Source organism: Colobus angolensis, unplaced genomic scaffold, assembly GCF_000951035.1.
Source record: "Colobus angolensis palliatus isolate OR3802 unplaced genomic scaffold, Cang.pa_1.0 Scaffold73, whole genome shotgun sequence".
Taxonomy (NCBI): domain Eukaryota; kingdom Metazoa; phylum Chordata; class Mammalia; order Primates; family Cercopithecidae; genus Colobus; species Colobus angolensis.
The window spans coordinates 12301329-12324350 of record NW_012121043.1 but is presented as its reverse complement, the minus strand read 5'-3'; the positions used below and the strand labels follow the sequence as shown (position 1 = coordinate 12324350).

General features: G+C 37.5%; 1 protein-coding gene across 2 annotated transcripts in view; it reads left to right on the top strand.

The window, feature by feature from the left end:
* Positions 1-23022, top strand: part of DCBLD2 (discoidin, CUB and LCCL domain containing 2) — an 89737-nt gene that overhangs the window by 35285 nt on the left and 31430 nt on the right. For both annotated transcript variants that reach the window (XM_011927656.1, XM_011927655.1), the window contains exon 3: positions 6380-6517. In XM_011927656.1, coding sequence (XP_011783046.1) covers positions 6380-6517 — 138 coding nt within the window. The remainder of the gene's footprint in view (positions 1-6379; positions 6518-23022) is intronic.

Below are 23022 nucleotides of genomic sequence, written 5' to 3'. Positions count from 1 at the left end.
TTTTCATTTTTAAAGTTATTTGTTTTCTTGCTTTTGAGTTGTTTGACCTCCTCATACGCTTTTGGTATTAACCCTTTACCAGATACATAGTTTGCAGGTATTTTCTCTTTCTCTGTCTCTTCACTCTGTTGATTGTTTTCTTTGCTATGCAAAAGCATTTTAGTTTGAGGTAATCCTATATGCCTATTTTTTAATATTAATACTTGTTCCATTGCTTTGTGTATTTATTTTTAATACTTATACATCAGTTGAAACTTCTTTGCCGTTATATCCCCTTTCATTTCAGCCACATTCTCACCTTTTTACTTTTTAAATATTCTTTTTAGTCTGTTTTTTTCTTCTTCTTTTCAACATTCCTTATGTTTTCATTAGAATCTGTAATTCCTTGTGCACTTTATAATGTGGTCTTAATTCTTCATTTTTGGTATACTTTGTCTTTTCTTGTATTTCCTTCCTGAGGTCAACCAACTCTCATTTCTTTCTGCTTTTTTGTCCATTTCTGCCCCTAGTTTCTGAATTTATGCTTCAAGATGTTTTATCATATCCCAAATGTTTGAGGACATTTAATTAAGTTTGGAGTGCTGTGCTGTAGTTTCCTTATGTCACTGTTTTTATAGGGGGAGAGGGTTTTCATAAACTAAATTTTAGGGACTCACATTTTTTGTTTTCTTTTTATACTGTGTATTTTTTTTTTTTTTTTTTTTTGAGACGGAGCCTTGCTCTGTCGCCCAGGCTGGAGTGCAGTGGCCGGATCTTGGCTCACTGCAAGCTCCGTCTCCCGGGTTAACGCCATTCTCCTGCCTCAGCCTCCCCAGTAGCTGGGACTACAGGCGCCCGCCATCTCGCCCGGCTAGTTTTTTTGTATTTTTTAGTAGAGACGGGGTTTCACCGGGTTAGCCAGGATGGTCTCGATTTCCTGACCTCGTGATCCGCCCGTCTCGGCCTCCCAAAGTGCTGGGATTACAGGCTTGAGCCACCATGCCCGGCCTATACTGTGTATTTTTAAGTAGATTAACATTGTACCTCTGTATTTCTGTGGATAGGGCTGGCAGTTTGCAGTGGTTTATAAGCTTTGTAGCTCATAATAGGCCTCTTTGTTAATGTATTTTTTTTTCTTCTGAGAGAGACCGTAGTTATATTTGTTGTTTTGTTTTGTTCTTTCAGTATCCTAAATGTTTCCTCTGAGGTTTTGAGGCAGATTATTGAGGAATTGACAGCTGTCCATTTCTCAACAACATTTAACTGGAGGGAACTTACTCTCCTATGAGATCCTGGCCACATCCAAGAATTCCAATTTGTGAGCCTTTTAAGTGAATATTAAAAGGTTTTGACATCTCCTAAGTAGTCAAGAGTATATTTTTTCAGAAAAGCTTTAAAGAAATTTCTTGATATTCTATGAATGTCTCATCTGTGATGCTTGGCACCACATCTGGTTTTGCTGAAGTCTCCACATTATTATGACTCATTGCTTTTTGTATTAGGATACTTGGCATGAGAAACTGCCAGCTATACTGAAAGAATCTGTCAACTTAGAGCTAGGACCTTGAATCACTACCTTTTCAAGATGTTTTATTAAGAAATAGAATGTGAAGCTCTCTTCTTTACAGAAGTTGGCTTGTTTTCCAAAAGATAACTCTTAAAGTCCTTTACTAAAGTAGAAGTTTCACAAGAGAGAAGGAAAGCCCACTTGGAAAATTTCGATGAGGAATTTTGATATTACCTTATGAATATTTTAGCCCACCTGAATGCTGTAAATTTTTCTATCAAGACCATTTGGTTACCATTGTAGATAGTGGTAAAAACCTATGTGCTCTTTTGTCTGAGCTACAGTTCTGAAAGGATTTTAGAGGAGGCAACTATGCTTATAATCAAAGAAATGCAAAGTTTTAAAACTAAGTACATTTTTTCTGACTTTTGGATTCATAAAAAAAATTAAAATTTTAATGTTATGTTGGTGTGAGTGTAGTAAAACTGACCCTTTTTTATGTTGAAGATGTACATAAGTACACATTTCTGTATGTAGAAGAGGAATCGCTGGGTCACTGGGTTGCATATTTTCAACTTTAGCAGTTATTGCCAAATGTTTTTGTGGTTGTACTATTTTACACCCTCTACCAGTGTATAAGAGTTCCAGTTACCATTCTCTGCTTTTCTCCACATTAACTGTTCTGGTGTGTGTGTACTGATGGCATGTTATACATAGTTTGCTTTGTATTTCCTTGAGAGCTGATGATGTGCTCTTTTCATACATTTATTATCCATTTGAATATCTTCATTTATAAAGATTCTGTTTACGTTTTCATGCATATTCTCTGTTGGGAGATCCTTTTCTTATTCATTTGTTGGAGTTCTGTATATATTCTGGTAATGGGTTCTTTTTAGGTGTGGTACACATATCTTCTCCATTGCTATGGACTGCCATTTTGCTCCATTATTGGTATCTTGTGATAAATAGACATTAATTTTATGTAGTTAGTGCTTAGGATTTTATGGTTAGTACTTTTTGTATTCTGTTTAAGGAAGTTTTGCCCATTTCTAGGTCATGAAGCTGTTTCAAAGTTTTCCACTTAAAGCCTTATTGGATTTGTTTCTACATATATTATCGTCAGTCCTTCCAGAATTGATTTTTAGTTGTGTTGTGTGAGGTAGGAGTCAAAGCATCAAGGTACATTTTCCCATGCAGCATTCATTCACTTTAAAATGTGCAGATATCAGATCTGCTGCTTAAGAAGAAAAACACCAAAGTAGCTACTTTTCTAAAATCAAGATGTACAATAACTATGATATGTTGTAGAAAAACATAATTTAAAATACTTTTCTAAAACCACTATATTTTAGAAGGAGAGGCAAATTCATTTTTGGTAATATTGCTGAATCCCTTTTAAACCTAGTAAATATCTGTTATGTCCCATTTTAAATATATGCCCAATAGTCTAATTGTTTAAAAAGAAATTAGAGCTATACCTTCCTATCATTATCTTCTGCAGGCAAGTCTTTGCTGGAGCAGCTAAAACTAAGGCTAAATCCAGCCAAAAAGAACAGCTTATTCACAGTATAAGAGAAATGATTATGGGAAGACATTTTAGACATTCAAAGAGAGGACACTCAACAACTCCAAGTCAGGGCGTTAATTTGTACATCTCCACCTCACTCTGGCCCACCAAGCATAAGACAATGGTCCTCAAAGGTAGCCTTTTTAAAGAAACTTTACTGATGGAAGTTATTTAATGATAACATCTATGGTAAACACTGTCCAGGCACTATAATGGCCTCTTCTGTACCTTAGAGGATTCAACTGTACATTTGATTTGTCCCACTGCACTAAGCTTTCTGAGGGCATCACTGCCTCTCATTCCATCACCGAATCCCCAGTCTGCCTGGCTTAGTGCCTGGATATTCAGGGTTTCAATAAATGAGTTCCTTTGAGAATTCCAAATTTTGTTTTTTGAGACCGGAGATGCTCCTATACTGGTAAAAAAAAAAAAAAAAAAAAAAAACCTGTTCGTAAAGAAGTTTGTAAATTAGAACCTATGCTCTTTAAGCAAGCTTCATTTCCCTCTACTGAAAGTGGACAGAGCTGATATGCTTTTGTTCTTACAAGTAACTCTCTACCCTCTGGTCCATCCTTCTGAGTTGCAGATTCCTAAGGAAAGCATTGTTCCATGGCACATCTCAGCAAGTTGAATGAGCTTCCATTTAATTGATAACATAAATAAGATTTCTGTAGAAGATTTTATAGTAACAGTATTAACTATAGTTCTGGTTTATCAGAGTCAGATGCACTATCTCACCTGTCTTTTGAATACAGAATGTTTCCGTTTAACATCTTCTAGAGCTTAATTTATTGCTGTTCTTCATCTACTGTGGTTAATGTGTACATCAGAAGAGGCATGGTGACCATGAGGTCTCTACACTCTATACAAGTGGCTACAAACCCACTGACAACAGGGTTTAGACAGATGAAATAAAGAAGTGAAATGGCCTAGGCATATGAAGAATAACAGCATAGCCATGATGATAAATGATAGCTGAGCTTCAGGACTGGGGGCATTGTGGAGTGGTAGGGCTGTGGCAAACTGGAGTATGACTTTCTTTTTCAAAGGGGATAGCTGCTACTTAAGGACAATCACTTAGAAAACTGGGCTAGATTTCCTTTTTTCCTTGTGATTTTTCAAGAGAAGTTAGAAATTCAGAATGTATGTAAAGTTTCCAGATTTTGAAAACTTTAACACCTAATTTAAACATTTTTGAAGGAGAGTATAGCCCAGAACTATACAGACCAAGAGGCCTGTGGGCTGATTTGGGTCCTGAGCCATCAATTCTAACTTCTCCTCCATACCTCTATCAGATTCAATTGTCCAAAAGCATGATATTCTTGGACTGTACACTAAATTCCTGGTTGTGTTCTGTTTTATTTTTTTTCATAGCAAATTATCACAAGCTTAGCAGCTTAAACGAGCACAGTTTTATCATCCCAGTTTCCATGGATCTGAAGTCTGGGCATTACATGGCATGACTGAATTCTCTGCTCAGGTTCCTACCAGGCTGAAGTTAAGGTGTTAGCTGGGAATACGTTTCTCACCTGGGGCTCACAGTTCTCTTCCAAGTGTACTAGTTGTTGGTAGAATTCAGTTCGTTGCAGTTGTAAAACCGAGGTCCCCATTTTCCTGGTAACTGTTGGCCAGGGACTGCTCTGAGTTTCTAGAGGCCACTTGCAATGACCCTGATAGGCAAGTTGCTACATAGATGTTTGCTTTCTTCCAGGACACGTGGCATGTGTCTCTCTCATTTCCAATTCTGCAACCTGTGAAAACAATGTGCTTTTAATGGGCCTACCTGATTAGTTCAGGCTTACCCAGAAAAATCTTCCTTTTGCCATATATGTAACATAAAAGAAGTTAAAAATAAAACTGACAGGGAATCCTGGTAAGAAATAGTACTTCCAATACTATGTTAATAGGAGTGGTGAGAGAGGGCATCCTTGTCTTGTACCAGTTTTCAAAGGGAATGCTTCCACTTTTTGCCCATTCAGTATGATATTGGCTGTGGGTTTGTCATATATAGCCCTTATTGTTTTGAGGTATGCTGATTTTGAACTTTTTAAAGCAATTTTATTCTTAAGTTTTTTGACTTTTGTGATGCTATTATGGATGGAGTTTTAAAAATTTCATTTCAGATTGCACTAGCATATATGGAAATGCAGTTGATATTTGTATATGGATCCTGTGACTTAGCTAAGTTTCTTTACTAGTTCTAGTGAGGTTTTGTTTTGTTTTCTTTGTCAATTCCTTAGAATTCTCTACTCATAAGATCAAGTATCATCCTTGAAAATAATATCCTTGGAAGTCCACATGACTCTTATTCAAGTGATGTTGCCATAGCTTAAAACATTTTTGTAAGTCCTTATTCAGAATTTCTTACACAAGTTACCAAGCACATAAGAAAATCAGTTTTTATTATTTATTAGTGTATGTCTTGCTTTAATATTTCTTCTTCTTTTTTATCTTAGTATCTTAGATCTGTACTGAGGATATGTTATTTTTATAGCCTAGGACAGCTTTGAATGCGGCCCAACAGAAATTCGTAAACTTTCTTAAAACATTATGAGGTTTTTTGTCATTTATTTTTTATGTTTGTTTATTGGTTGATTAATTGATTGATTGTGCCCATCAGCTGTCGTTAGTGTTAATGCATTTTATTTGTGGTCCAAGACAATTCTTTTTCCAGTGTGGCCCAGGGAAGCCAAAAGATTGGACACCCCTGTGATAGACATTAAAGGATGGAAGTTAGGCACACAGTTATATGTATGCATCTGACATTTAAGGAAAAAGCTGTGGATGGAAGGTTAAGCTTGTGAGTTGTCAGATCATAGTTAAAGCCATGGGATCAAATGTGATCACCTAAAGAGATTAACTAGAAATCCAACAACCCTCAGAAGTAAAATTGAGTAGGTCCAAAAAAAGGCTTGAGGCGTGACCTGAGGTCAGAATCTAAGGGGGTTTGAGGGAAGCACGATAAGAATACTACTAATTAACCATCAGTTCATTTGTGAGCCACCTGCCTGGATGAAATATTTTGTTAAAATTTTTAGTCCCTTATTACTGTTTTTAAAGAGTATACATGTCTTTCACAGGAAATTAATCTCTGTAAGTTCAGTGATACATGTACTGCTTTTCCTTTTGAATCATTTGAATAGACGTTACTTGTCATTTTTTTCCTCCAGAGTAATATGATTTGTAATCATTAAACATTTTAGTCCTTGTTTTATACTAATTTAATAGCCAGCTTGGTATATTATTCTGATTCTGTTATCTACACTGCAAATATTATTGACTTAAGGAGAGTCACAGCAAATAATCTGCTTTTCTTTCATTCCTAGGCAAATACTGTGGTCTGGGGTTGCAAATGAACCATTCAATTGAATCAAAAGGCAATGAAATCACATTGCTGTTCATGAGTGGAATCCATGTTTCTGGACGCGGATTTTTGGCCTCATACTCTATTATAGATAAACAAGGTAATTTTCACCTTATGCAGTGGCCCCTACAGTTTGCAATTTCTAATAACAAAAATAAAATGCTTTTTTTCAGTAGCTGTTTTCTGAAATTGGAATAGAGCAGAAAGACTGAACAGTTAATAGCATATATATAAATTTGACAAATAAGGTGAGATCAGTTTCAAAGTTCCAAAATTAAAAGTACATGGACGTTACTTCCCTTTCCTTAGTAGAGGAAATACTGCTGAAATACTGATTTTTTTGTTTTTATAAGGTTGGAACACAAACTGTAATAACTTTTTTTTTGTTTTGAGACAGAGTTTTGCTCTTGTTGCCCAGGCTGGAATGCAGTGGTGCAATCTCAGCTCAGTGCAACCTCCACCTCCTGGGTTCAAGTGATTCTCCTGTCCCAGCCTCCCAAGTAGCTGGGATTACAGGCATGCGCCACCATGCCTGGCTAATTTTGTATTTTTAGTAGAGATGGGGTTTCTCCGTGTTGGCCAGGCTGGTCTCGAACTCCTGACCTCAGGTGATTCGCTTGGCTCGGCCTCCCAAAGTGCTGGAATTACAGGTGTGAGCTACTGCACCCGGCCTATAATAACATTTTTAAAATTTATAAATTATTGAAATGTTTTACATCAATTTAAAACATTATTATTCACAGTTTACTGCTTCATAGTGCTGTGTTAAAGACCATACTACCAATATTTTCATAAGAATAAGATCTCACATCCCCAGGAGTACCTGAGGAGTGCTGAGACAGCATGAAATAAACATGGTGTATTTCTAAATTGCTAATGTTTAGGAGGAAAATGTGGTGTAAAGGGGGAAAATGAAAAACAAGGTTATTCAGGTGCTGGTGGTATACAGTGTTCGTGGGAATGTCAGTCAGTTCAGCCATTGTGGAAGACAATGTGGCAATTCCTCAAAGACCTAAAGACAGAAATACCATTCAACCCAGCAATCCCATGACTGGATATATACCCAAAGGAATATCAATTATTCTGTCATAAAGACATATGCATGTGTATGTTCATTGCACCACTATTTAATAGCAAAGACTTAGAATCACCTTAAATGCCCATCAGTGATAGACTGGATAAAGAAAGTTTTGTACATACACATCATGGAATACTATCCAGCCATGAAAAAGAACGAGATGTTCTTTACAGGGACATAGATGGAGCTGGAAGCCCTTATCTTTAGCAGACTAATTAATGCAGGAACAGAAAACCAAATACTGCAGGTGCATGTTCTGACTTATAAGTGGGAGCTAAATTATGAAAACACATGGACATATAGAGGGGAACAACACACACTAGGGATTTTTGGAGGGTGGGAGGTGGGAGAGGATCAGGAAAACTAAATAATGGATACCAGGCTTAATACCTGGATGATAAAATAATCTGTAAAACAAGCCCCATGACACAAGCTTACTTGTGTAACAAACCTGCACATGTACCCCAAACTTAAAAGTTTAAAACAAAAGATTATTAAATAGAATAGAATCCAAAATTTACCTGAATCTCCAAGATAAAATGCAAGACCTGCATGAAATCTCTCATGTGTTTTAGCTGCTGTGGGATGTGTTCATTTCCCCCTGCTATGTAGGGGTATAAGAAGTGTTGCTAGTATAAGAATATATCAAAACAATCATTTAAATTTTTAAAAGTTGATATTTTGATATTCAGCAGTGAATTAAGTTACCATTTAAAAGTTTAAATTGGCTTTTACTTCATATTGTATAAATGAGGACATTATCAAGTACCTCCTAGTTGTGAGAGTGCTGGGCACTGGGAATTATAGGTGAAAGCAAGCGATTCCTCCTCAGCTATGGTGGGTTTGGGATAAACACAATATGTCTTATTGAAAGTTTCATTTAGAAGGTGATAGAGGAGAGAGCTCTTTTGTATGGAGGAACCTGCATTTCTTTAGTTTATAAGCAATAGGGCAAGGTGTGAAGGCTAACAAAATCTGTCATGGAAAATGAGAAGGAAAATTCATTTGGATGAAATAGTAGAAAAGAACTAGAAACATTATGCCAAATGAACAATTAATATTTTCGACAGAACCAGGAAAACATATGCAGTGTGATGTTGTGGAAAGGACTCTAGGTGTCCCTGGAATCAAAGCTTGCCTCTACCATGTGCTAGCTAGCTAACCTCTGGCCAGTCATTTCACCACTGTGAGTTGTGAGGACTGAATCTAATAAAAACGTGTACCGTTTGTAGGCTCATGACATAGCAGACACATGCAATGTTAGTTTCCCCCCTTCTACCACTGTACACATGCATGCACATGTTCCCCACCCCTACCACTGAAAGAGTAATGTAGAGAACACAAATGAGATGATAATGGATTACCGTCCTTTAAGTTTTACTTAAAGTCTTGGGGTTGATAGGTGAGAGGATAGATAACAAAGTTAATTTGCTTGTTATTTTCATTAAGTTTCTTAACCTTAATATCAGGTTAAATTATTTATTTTGATTCATATTTTTGCTTTTCTCTTATTTATCAAGATAAAAGTTTCTGGAAAATAAGTATCCTCTTTTTTTAAGTAAAGAAAAGTTTCTCACGTTAGATATTTAAATTATGAGGCTTTTTGACCCACAGAAACCTTAATATCCTGCATTAAATTTACTTAAGAATTGGCTATGACCTCAGATAAAAGAATCAGAATGTTGCGTAGCTTACAAACCTCTCCAAATTTCAAGTGGCTATATTCTATTTTGGATGAAGCTTAGCTTCCAAAGATTTTTGAAACAACCACCTTAATCAGGAATTTCTTGATACTAAAACTTTCAAAGTCATAATCATCTTGGGAAATCCTCATTTAATAGCTGTCTCCTGAAATCTTACTATTTTTTTTCATGTCTTTATCCCATCCATCAAGCATGTGTTTTATCTGAACTAGAATGAATTGGCTGAACTGTATTCAAGAGAACACTGGTTGAATTTCTTATTACTTCTTCTTGGGTGGCTTTTTGATCACAATTTCTTATAATGACTCATTCATTTGAAGGTTGCTTGGCTTTGGTTGAGGTCCTCAGTGTATTTTTATCCAGGAAACTTAACTGCCACAATGAATTCCATAAATGTTTTCAAGGAACCTAACTACATGTCCCTAGCCTACAAATCTAGTTGAAGATTTAGAGTATTTGGGAATGAAAAGATTGTGAAAAATCTTGCTTCATCAGCTACTTCATTTGTTAGGCTCTCAAGATGACTTGTGTTATAGTATGTATTGTTGATAGAGTCATGATTTTGCGTGAGATAGACTAATTCTCATTACCTTGTGCAAGAGCCCATTGTAAAAATCTATTCCTTTTGATTCCTTATTTCCTGCCCTATATTTGACACCAAGGAAACAGCAGTAGATAAGACAATCATACCTTCATGGGACTTGCAGTATAGGGTTGGAAAAAGACATTAAACGAATACTTAATTGCAATTATGAAATAAAGTATGGTGAAAGAATCAGCAAATGATAGGGGCCAGAGGTGTGTGGGGAGTGGAAGATTGATTAAAAAAAAAAAAAAAAGCAGAGTGTTCCTGAGGAAGTCACTTTTAAGCTATGAAATGAAGGATTGGAGTTTCCAGGCAGACGAGGAAGGAAAGACATTCTACAGAAGGGAGTAGCAGGTGCAAAAACCTGATGGTGGAGAAGAGCTTTGGGAGAACCAGAAAAGAAAGCCAGAGTAGCTAGAGTAGATTGGTGGGGGGTGAGTAGGTTTCATTATTCTGAACCTTATAGAAGGGAGTTTTTTCCTAAGAGTGTGTGGAAGCTGTTAAGAACACAGAAGTGGTGTGACTGGATTTATGTTTTTGTTTATGCAATCTTCCCTGCTCTGTGAAGAGTGGGTCAAATAAAAATAAGAATAAATGTAGAGAGGCCCATTAAGAGGCTGTCTGAGGAGCCAAAGCAGAGATGATTGAATTAAGAGGTCTCGTTATAAATGTAACTAGAATTATGCCGGTTTGTAAAGACTGTAGAAGTCAGACATATCTTCTACAGGGAACACTTCAATGAATTAGAGTTTATCCTGGTGGAATTTCAGCTCTAGGCAGAGTCTTTGAGCATTAGGAGCCTCTTGGATGAAGCTCTGAACTACAGTAATGCCCGGTTGTATCTTGGGCTCTCTATCTGGAGTCCTGTTCCACTTTTGTTTCTAGTTTTCATTAAATTTTTAATAAAGCTTTTTTTCCCCTCTCTGCTATTTTTAATGATCTTTGAGTGGTAGTTTTCAGCTTTTTTCATTACCAGTTATCTCTTTCCATTTTCACCTGTAAACCTCATTTTTGAAAGATATAGTGAAAGGAAAAGTTCCCATTTCCTCAAGCAATTTGATATGTAGAAATATGAATCAATACTTCCAGCAACTGTGAAGAGGACTAGTATTTCTACTCTAAAGTAGCATAATCTCAACCGTTCCACAGAAGCAGCCACTAAATACTTCCTTATACAAACAGCCACATCTATGGTCCTCATAATAGGTATTCTCTCTAATAATCTGTTCTCCAGTGAACTATAATAAGTACTGTTAATCAGTTTTCATCTACCGCGGCCAGACTTTCTGAAAATTTGAAGATGTATGTGGACCTTTGTGATATCTTAGACATTTATATTGGCAATCCCTGTTTAGAAGTTCTATAAAAACTCCTGAGTTACTGCTGGTGTTACTAAGTGAGGCAGAACCTACCACACTAAGGTCCAGACTCAGGTAACTTGGATCTTTTAATTTAGTATAATAATAAATGTGGCCAGGTGTGGTGACTCACGCTTGTAATCCCAGCACTTTGGGAGGCCGAGGCAAGTGGATCACCTGAGGTCAGTAGTTTGAGACCAGCCTGGCCAATATGATGAAAACCTGTCTTTACTAAAAATACAAAAAATTAGCAGGGCATGGTGGTGGGTTCCTGTAATCCCAGCTACTCAGGAGGCTGAGGCAGGAGAATCGTTTGTACCCAGGAGGCGGAGGTTGCAGTGAGCCGAGATTGCATTACTGCACTCCAACCTGGGCAGCAAGAATGAAACTCTGCCCCAAAATAGTAATAATAATAAATGCTACTGACATTTTATTCTGAAAAGTAGATTTAAAAACAGCAGTTGTCATTGGAATTGAAAAAATAAAATGAATTTTATAGATCTAAATTTCTATTTTTGAATCTGTTCAACAATGACCAGTTTCTAGGAGGAACTGGACATTTCTAGAATGGTTCTGGGTGATGGTTTTTTTAAGTTGTAGTTATAAAACAGTGAACTCAGAAGAAATATATACATTTGCATTGAAAGCTTCAAGTCCTTCAAGACAGCATTTGTTCATATGTATCATAATTGGTGTGTGTGTGTGTGTGTGTGTGTGTGTGTGTTTTTACATGCATGATTGGAAAGTGGTGATCCTGGTATTCTTTTTGTAGAACATGAAATTGTCACTTAAAACATAATACTAAATCTTACTACTTTAGATTTCACCAACTCAGAATTTTGTAGTGGTCAGTCTAAAGTTTGCCTTTATTTTGGAGGGGAGAAATAGTAAATGGTTTAAAATTTCATGTGAAATAATGTTGATATTAACATACTTCCTAATTGGAACTCATAAACACATGTTCATTCATTGTCTGCCACCCCTTAGAATCTGATGACAGTGCACTTAAGACTTGTGAACAGCTGAGCCTGGAAAATACTCCCATTTAACAAGATTATCATTGCTATATGATGGATTATTTTTAAAATTAACACCAGTAGTATAAAAAATATTTGCTGCATTTTTTAACCACATCATTTTTGCAAATATTTGCCATTTTTTCATTCTTACATCAGATTATATCAGTTTGCAAATGAAACATAGGGCTGACTAGATAATTCCTTTCTAGCAGAGTCCAAATTTCTGTAACTAGTTATTTTTTTCCTGCATGGAATGTTTTCGGCTTTGAAAATAGAGTGTGAATTCCTTAGATTGTTTGCCTTCTTAACTGTACAGTAATTTTATAGAATCTGTTTTGTTTCCAGTACTACAGTTGGCTAGGTTCCTATTTGTTATTTTTATATTGGTTTCCAAATTTTGGTTCCTGTATGTGGCAAACATTTTAAAACTCTGATACTGTTAAACTTAGTAAGATTTTATTAATGAAGTTTCAGTTTACATTCCTATCTTTAGATATGCTTTTGTTTCCACACAAATGAGTATGTATAATGTTTGTGTGTATAATTAATTAACATGCAGAATAATATTTGTAGTTTGGTGTGAATTTGTAGAACAAAGGTGCTGATGAACAAAGTGTTACCAATTTTGCAGAGAAAGAAAATTTAAACAATCTGTTAAGATGGTGTTAACCCAAAGAGGCAATTCACATTACAGTCTAGAGTTTATTCCAAGCTGATAGGTAAGCCTGAAGAGCATCTTAATGATTTTAATGTTTTCTATATGTTTACTTTTTTTTGGTATATTAGGAGTGCTGAGAACAGACTACATACATGTTTGTGCTGTCTTGTGCTATCCAGTGGCTCTGTCCTTCACTGTTGGTGAATACAAATGTATTTATTAGCTTCCTAGATACTGTGTAGGTCACAAAATAATTATGCTATGTTTTAATGTTTTGTATTCATCTTTTAGTGTATGGAGATTTAGATAAGGAGTTTGATTTGATCCAGTTAACCATATGTAGCTTATAGCCTGTTTGACTACATAGTTTATTGCTTAGGCAACTGAGCTATGCTTTATATCATCCATAAGAAAGCATTAATTATTTTCGTCTGAGAAAATTTTTTCCGGGCTTCTACTGTGGACTCTGCTTTTCATAGATGACATTGTTATATTCCTAAGAGAAACATGAGATTTAGTCTCCGCTCTCAGTACATAAAAGGAGAGAAGAGGTAAAATACCTAGTATAGTGTCTGGTACTTAGTAAATGTTAATTGGCTCTGAATCACTATAAATTATGTTTTACTATACTATATATGTGAATTCCTCTTAACAGAATTGCAGATGCTAAAAACCAATGCCAGATTCCTATAATAGAAGCAAGGAATTAGTCTTAGGACCACACAATAATATTGTCAGGAGAATTTAGCCGAAGACCAGGCTTATCGATAACTATATCGTTTAGCACCCAAACAGAGTAGCTGTTCATATATCTACGATGCAAGGCTGTTGACAAGATGAGAACTATGAAAGCAAGACTACATATTGTTTAAGGCTCTGGGAAATTGATTATTTAAAGAATTTTAGATCACATAAGAGAGAAGAATATATAGGTGTACATTTTCTTGTTTCTGCCTGTATTTTCTTATTTCTAGTAAATAATACAGTAACTTAGGAATAGTACTTCTGTGCTTTCTTTTTTGAGACAGAGTCTTGCTCTGTCACCTGGGCTGGAGTGCATTGGCGCTATCTCAGCTCACTGCAACCTCCGCCTTCCAGGTTCAAGCGATTCTCCTGCCCCAGCCTCCCAAGTAGCTGGGACTACAGGCAGGTGCCACCACACCTGGCTAATTTTTTGTATTTTTTTTTTTTTTTTGGTAGAGACAGGGTTTCAACATGTTAGCCAGGATAGTCTCGATCTGCTGACCTCGTGATCCGCCTGCTTCGGCCTCCCAAAGTGCCGGGATTACAGACATGAGCCACCGTGCCTGGCCACTTACTTGAGTTAGAATAAATATAGGCACTTGAGTTCAACTGTGCAAAAATGTTTACAGCAAATATAGTTGGTTACATACCAACTATATTGGGGTAAGTGATGGCTACTGACACTACTGTGAGTCTTTTTCCAATTCAGTCAAGAACACAAAACAGTATTAATTGAAGGAAAATCTAAATAAATATATTTTGCAACTCTACAATCTCAGAAATAGCCAACACTGTCAATCAAAAATATTTCTATGATAGTAACCAATGTGCTGATATTTTTTGATTCATTTGTTAACATAAAATATTTTTTCATGGTATTATATATGGGTCAACATAAGATTTCAGGTTTAAATATTTCATGCAACAGTTACAAAGTTCTCTAGCCTTTGCAGTTATTATGTGTTGAAAATGTTTTTAATTGTACTTAATTTTTTTTAAAAAAATGTATGTATCAGTAATGGCAGATAATATAGCTAAGTTTGCAGCTGTCTTAGAAAATCTGATGTTGGTGTCTTCAGAAAACCTGACGTTCCTCAGACTGTTCTTGATGATTGGCTTGCCGTCACTTTTGTATTCTGTCCTGCTCTTTCTCACAATCACATTATCCTGCCTTCAGAGCCCCATCTGAGATCTGCCTCCTCTGGACAGCCCTCTAGGATTAGGGAAGGCAGGTAATGGGGGAAGAATAGAAACTCTTTTTACTATGGTTACACTTCCTTTGGGTTAAACTCTACTGTGAAGACTAGCGTGTATTCAACACTGAAGATGCTCTTTTGGGGGCTACACAGAAAAAGAGGGAATGCCAGTTTGCTTCAGCAGAATCTCTGAGGGCATTCTGTTTACTACTGCCTTCGCTGTTATCCAGAACACCCAAATGAAGTGTACCATATATGTGATACTTTGTGCAGTAATGTGTTACTGTCATTTGTATGTATTGTTTGATTAAAATTACCAGAATAAAATTCTATGCAGAGGCTGTCAGTTTAAAATATAGCACATACCAGGCACAGTGGCTCACACATGTCTCCTCAACACTTTGGGAGGTTGAGATGGGAGGATCGCTTGAGGCTAGGAGTTCTAGACCAACCAGGTAGTGAGACCCCCATCTTTACTAACAATTTAAATAATTAGTTGGGTGTGGTGGCACACACCTGTAGTTTTAGCTACTTGGGAGGCTGAGGTGGGAGGATTGCTTGAGAACAGGAACTTGAGGCTGCAGTGAGCTAGGATTGTGCCACTGCACTCTAGCCTGGGTGACACAGTGAGGAAAAAGAAATGTAAATTATATACTGCCCTGTGCTTTGAAAATATCACTGATTTTTCTAGTATTATAGGACACATTAAAGTGGATCCAGCAAGATAAGTGTTTTCTCAGTATTTATTAATCTAAGCACTTCACATGTAATAAGTTCATCTTTTAAGTTGCTCAGTCCAGAAAGTTTAGTGTATCTTTGACTCCTCTCTTTTTCTCAAACTTCGTATTCACCTGCCAGTTCTTCGAATATACCAGAATCTGACTACATCTTAACAGCTCTACTACTACCACTCTATTTCAGGTTCCAACTTTTACATCAATTATGGCAATAAATTTCTTACCTTTGGTTTTGCCCTTTCTCCCCTTCAGTCTACTCTGAATTCAGTGATCAGTGTGATCTTACTAAATTGAAAATTTCATCTCACTCTACCAACCATCCTTATCTCCAGGATGCTCTAGCATTCAGCTTGCCATTACTCATCTGTCTTCATCTTGTACTTGTCTACTGTGGCCTCAAACATGCTGAGCACATTTCCACACAGCGCCTTTGATTCCCACTGCCTATTCTCAGATTCAAATACCTCACACCTCACTCCCTCACCTGTGTTAGAATTTTACTTAAATGTCATCTTCACAATGATGCCTGATCTGACCACTGTACTTAAAATTGTAACTCCCTAACTTTTTAAAACTTCCTTGTTCTCATTGTTTTTCTAAAGTACAATACACATTCTAACACACTATTTTTTTCTTACTAACTATCTATTTTCTTCTACCTCCCCCCACTCCACCCAGAGGTATATTCCCTATAAGAAAGAATTTTTATCTGGTTGTTGTTTGTTTTATCTCTGGTGCCTAGAATAACAACTGGTCATAATACATGCTTATTAAATACATGCTGAATGAATAAATGAACAAACTGCCAGCCCTGGCTCTTTTACTAGGCTTTATTTCACCTATCAATACAGATATCCTACGTATGAAAGGACGTTGTTACTCTATGATAGCTTCTTTTTATTTTATAACAGTCTTATTAAGTTATAATTCACACACCGTACAGTTCCCCTATTTGAAATACACAATTCAGGGGGACTGGCCAAGGTGACCAACTAGAAACAGCTAGTGTGTGCCGCCTTCATGGAAAGAAATAGAAGGGGCAAGTAAATGTAGCACTTCAACTGGAACACCCAGGTACACACACTAGGATTCATCAAGAAAATAACTCTATACTCACAGAGAATGGAAAAAAGCAAAGCAGGACCACCACCCACTCAGGAACTGGTGACTGGGGACCAGAGCAGTCCCCTAGTTTGCTGCAGCAGTCATGGAAAAGTGACCAGACTTTCTTACATGAGTCCCCACTCCCGTATCTCCTCACTGGGCAAGTCCTCCAGGCCTGGGTTTCCAGCCTCCCCTCACTGGGGCTTTGGAGCCAGTAGCAGCTCTGCAGCAACCTGGGACAAGAGCTCAGGTGGGGTTTCCATCTTTCCTGTCTTGCAACCCTCACCTTTGCTGTTTCCAGACTCTGGAAAGTACATGAGACTGAAGGCTGGCCTGAACCCCCAGCACAGCACTCATCTCACAGAAAAGTGGTCGGACGGTTCTCCATGTAGATCCCGGTCCTCACTTCTCACCGGACAGGGCTGCCTGACCTGGGACTCCAGCACAATCACTGTGCCCCACCTGACCAGTTCAATTAGAGGCAGCCCAGCAGTTAAAGGAACACCCACACAGAGAGATGAGAAAGAGCTAACACAAGAACTTCAGCAATTCAAATGGCCAGAGTGTCTTATGTCCTCCTAACGATTGCACTAGTTCACCAACGAGGGTTCTTAACCCTCGTTGGCTGGGTTGGCTGAAATGACAGAAATAGAATTTAGAATATGCATAGAAATGAAGAGCATCGAGATTCAGGAGAATGGCAAAACCCAATTCAAGGAAACTAAGAATTAGCAAACAATACAGGAGCCAACAGATAAAATAGCCAGTACAAAAAAGAATCTGACTGACCTCATAGAGCTGAAAAACACTACATGAATTTCACAACCCAATTGTAAGTTTTAACAGCAGAATAGACCAAGCTGAGGAAAGAATCTTGGAACTTGAAGACTGGCTCTCTGAAATAAGAGAGTCAGACGAAAGAAAAAAAGAATGAAAAGGAATGAATAAAACCTCCAAGAAGTAAGGGATTATATAAAAAGGCCAAATCTGCAAATCATTGATATCCCTGAATTGGATGGGGAGAAAGCAAACAACTTGGAAAACATATTTCAGGGTATCATCCATGAAAATTTCCCCACCCTCAGTAGAGAGGCCAACAGTCAAATTCAGGAAATACAGAGAACCCCTGCATGATTTTCCACAAGATCTCCCCAAGACACACAATTGTCAGATTTTCCAATGTCAAAATAAAAGAATGTTAAAGGCAGCTAGAGAGAAAGGGCAGGTAAGCAACAAAGGGAACCCCATCAGGCTAGCAGCAGACCTCTCAACTGAAACCCTGCAAACTGGAAGAGATTGGAGACCTATATTTGACATTCTTAAAGAAAAAAATCTTCAAGAATTTTATAACCAGCCAAACTAAGCTTCCTCAGCAAAAGAGAAATAAGATCCTTTTCAGATAAGCAAATGCTGAACAAGTTCATTACCACCAGACCCACCTTCCAAGACATATTGAAGCTAGCACTAAAAATGGAAAAGCAAAACCATTAAAACACCACTAGGAAAATACACTCAAGTACACACACCAGTGACACTATAAAGCAACCACACAAACAAGCCAGCATGATAACCAGCTAACAACACAATGCCAGGATCATATGTACACATATCAATACTAACCTTGAATATAAATAGCCTAAATGCCCCATTTAAAAAGGTATAGAGTGGCATGCTGAATAAAAAAGACCCAATGATATGCCATCTTCAAGAGACCCATCTCACATGCAGTGACATCCATAGGCTCAAAGGGATGGAGGAAAATCTAACAAGCAAATGGAAATCAGAAAAATGCAGGCATTGCAACTGTAATTTCAGAAAAAAAACAGACTTTAAACCAACAAAGCTCAAAAAAGACAAAGAAGGGCATTACATAAGGTAAGGGGTTCAATTCAACAAGACCTAACTATTCTCAATATATATGCACTCAGCACAGGAGCACCCAGATTCATAAAGCAAGTTCTTAGAAACCTAAAAAGAGACTTAAGCTCCCACACAATAATAGTGAGAGACTTTAACACTCTACTGACAGTATTAGACAGATCATCTAAGCAGAAAATTAACAAAGATTCAGGACCTAAACTCAACATTGGACCAAATGTATCTGATAGACCTCTACAGTAGAATATACATTCTTCTGATTGCCACATGACACAGACTCTAAAAATGACCACATAATGGGACATAAAGCAATCAGCAGATGCAAATAAACCAAGACCTACCAGACACACTCTCAGACCACAGTGCAATTAAAATAAAAATCAAAACTAAAAAAATCGCTCAAAACCATGCAATTACATGGAAATTAACCTGTTCCAGAATATCTTTGGAGTAAATAATGAGATTAAGGCAAAAATCAAGAAGTTATTTGAAACTAACGAGAACAAAGATACAACATTCCAGAATCTCTGGGACACAGTTAAGGCATTGTTATGAGGGAAATTTATAGCACTAAATGCCCACATCAAAAAGTTAGATCTCAAATTAACCCAACATCACAACTAAAAGAACTAGAGAAGTAAGAGCAAACCAACGCTAAAGCTGGCAGAATGCATACAACCAAAATTAGAGCTCAACTTGAAGGAGAATGAGATGCAGAAAAGCATTCAAAAGATCAGCGAATCAGGGAATTGTGTTTTTGAAAAAAAATTCATGATAGGCCAACTAGATTAATAAAAAAAAGAGAAGGGCCAAGAGCAATGGCTCATGCTTGTAATCCCAGCACTTTGGAGGCCAAGGTGAGTGGATCACTTGAGCTCAGGAGTTCATGATGAGCCTGGCCAACATGGTGAAACACCGTCTCTACTAAAAATACCAAAAAAAAAAAAAAAAAATTAGCTGTGCATTGTGGCATGGGCCTGTAATCCTAGCTACCGGGCAGGCGGAGGTTACAGTGAGTCAAGATCACACCACTGCACTGCACTGCAGCCTGGGAAACAGAAAGACTCCATCTCAAAAAAAAAAAAAATTAACATTTATATACACCAAAAACAGTCAAGCTGAGAGCCAAATAAAGAACACAATCCCATTCACAATTGCCACAAAAAGAATAAAATACCTAGGAATGCAGCTAGCCAGGGAGGTGAATGCTCTCTACAACAGAATTACAAAACAATGCTCAAAGAAATCGGAGATGACACAAACAAATGGAAAAACATGCCATGCTCATGAATTGGAGGAATCATTATCATAAAAATGGCCATCCTGCCCAAAGCGATTTACAGATTCAGTGAAATTCTTACCAAACTTCCAATGACGTTCTTCACAGAACTAGAAAAAAACTACTTTAGAATTCATATGGAAACAAAAAGGAGCCCAAATAGCCAAGGCAATCTTCAGCAAAAAGAAAAAAGCTGGAGGGATCACATTACCTGACTTCAAGCTGTATTTCAGGGCTACAGTAACCAAAACAGCATGGTACTGGTACAAAAACAGGTACATAAACCAATAAAACAGAATAGAGGGCACAGAAGTAAGGCCACATATCTACGACCACCTGATCGTTGACAAAGTTGACAAAAAAAATGGAGAAAGGACTGCCTATTTAATAAATGGTGCTGGGATAACTGGCTAGCCATATGCAGAAGATTGAAGCTGGACCCCTTCCTTACACCATATACAAAAATCAACTCATGACAGATTAAACACTTAAATGTAAATCTCAAAACTATAAAAACCCTGGAAGACAGTCTAGGCAATAGCATTCTGGTCATAGGAACTGGCAAAGATTTGATGAAGAAGACACCAAAAGCAAACACAGCAAAAGCAAAAATTGACAAATAGGATCTAATTAAAATTAAGAGCTTCTGTACAGCAAAAGAAACTATCAACAGAATAAACAGACAACCTACAGAATGGGGAGAAGATATTTGCAAAGTGTGGATCTGGCAAAGGTCTGATATCCAACATCGATAAGGAACTTAAACAAATTTACAAGAAAAAAGAAACATTAAAAAGCGGGCAAAGAATATCAACAGACACTTTTCCAAAGAAGACACACATGTGGCCAATAAGCATAAGAAAAAAAGCTCAGTATCACTGATCTTCAGAGAAATACAAATCAAAACCACAATGAGATACCATCTCATACCAGTCAGAATGGCTATTATTAAAAAGTAATAACATGCTAATGAGGTCGTGGAGAAAAGGGAACACTTATATGCTGTTGTTGGGAGTGTAAATTCAACCATTGTGGAAATGAGTGGTGATTGCTGAGACAGCTAAAAGCAGAGCTGCCATTTGACCTAGTAATCCCATTACTGGGTATATACCCAAAGGAATATAGCACTTATTATGTTCATTGCAGCAGTATTTACAATAGCAAAGACATGGAGTCAACCTAAATGTCCATTAATGGTAAACTAGGTAAAGAAAATGTGGTACATATACACTATGGAATTCTATGCAGTCATATAAAAGAATGAGATTATGCCCTTTGCAGGGACATGGATGGAGCTGGAGGCCATTAACCTTACAGGAAGAGAAAACCAAATACCACATGTTCTTTTAAGTGGCAGCTAAATGTAACACATGGACACATAGAGGGGAACAATTGGCACTGGGGCCTACTGGAGGGTAGGAGGAGGGAGAGGAACAGAAACAATAACTGTGGGATGCTAACTAGGCTTAGTACCTAGATGACAAAAGATACAACAAACCCCCATGACACAAGTTTACCTATATAACAATCCTGTGCATATACCCCTGAACCTAAAATAAAGTTAAAAGGGAAACTACCTTTTGGGTACTGTGCTCACTCCCTTGGTGGTGGGGTCTATACCCCAAACCTCAGCACCATGCAGTATACCTATGTAACCTGCACATGTACCCCTGTGTCCAAAATAAAAGTTTTAATTAAATAATAAAATCTGTATATAGAATTCATTAATTTTTCACTGTATTCAGAGTTGTACAGTCATCACCATAGTCAATTTTAAAACATATTTATCACCCTAAAGGAAATTCCTTAGTAGCAGTTATTCCCATTTCTCTCCTCTTAACCCCCTACGGTCCTAGGAAACCACGAGTCTACTTTTTATTGCTGTAGATTTGTCTATTCGAGACATTTCATATAAATGTATCATATAGTATGTGGTCTTTTGTGACTAGCTTCTTTCACTTAGCATATCTTCAAAGTGTATCCATGTTGTAGCATGAATCAGTACTTCATTTCTTTTTATGGCCAAATAATATTCCATTGTATGTATATACACCCCATTTTGTTTATCCATCCATTCATCAGTTGATGAACTTTTGTATACAAATATTGGTGGGGACATAGGTTTTTAATTCTCCTGAGCATATACCTAATAGTGAGATTTCTGGGTCATATGCTAACTCTTGGTTTAGTATTTTAAGGAACTGCCCAACCATTTTCCAAAACAGCTGCACCATTTTACAATTTTACTAGTACTGCGTAAAGACTCCAATTTCTCCACACTTTTGCCAGTGCTTGTTATGTCTTTTTTACTTTCGCCATCTAGTGGGTGTATGGTGGTGTCTCACTGTGATTTTAATTTGCATTTACCTGATGGCTAATGATGTTGAGCATCTTTTTATGTGCCTGTTGGCCATTTGTGTATCTTCTTTGGAGAAATGTCTGTTCATATCCATTGTCTGTTTTTAAATTGGTTCCTTTGTCTTTTTAATGCCACATGATGTTATGTATTCTAGATGTTAGATACATCTGTTTTCATTGGCATATCATTTGCAAATGTTTTCTCCCATTCTGTGTGCTATCTTTCTCTTTCTTAATGGTGTCTTGTGAAGTACAAAAGTTTTTATTCTTGATGAACTTCCATTTATTTTTATTTGTTCTCTTGTGCTTTTGGTGTTTTATCTAAGAAATCACTGCTTCATCCAGAGTTATGATATTCTCATATATTTTTTTCTAAAAGTTTTATAGTTTCAGCTCGAGTTTAGATCCACTTCATTTTGTATGTGGTGTGAGGTATGGGTCCAATTCATTTGTTTGCTTGGTGGATATCCAGTTGTCTCAGCATCATTTGCCTGAAAGATTATTCTTCCCCCCATTGAATTGTCTTGGCACCCTTGTTGAAACTCAGTTGACTATAAGTTTGAGGGTTTATTTCTAGACTTTCAGTTCTGTTCCTTTGATTATGATAGCATACATTGCTATTGAGAGGTGACAATGTGCTAGCAGCCCTTACTCTCAGCGCCTCCTCGGCTTCCAGCCTCGGTGTCCACTCTGGGGGTGCTTGAGGAGCCCTTCAGCCCACCACGGCATCGTGGGAGCCCCTCTCTGAGGTGGCTGAGGCCGGAGCCTCCTCCCTCTGCTTGCTGGGAGAGGTGTGGAGGGAGAGGCGCGGGTGGGAACCGGGGCTGTGTGAGTTCCGGCAGGTGTGGGCGCGGGCCCGGTGGGTCCCACACACGGAGCGGCCGGCCGGCACCGCCGGCCCAAGGCA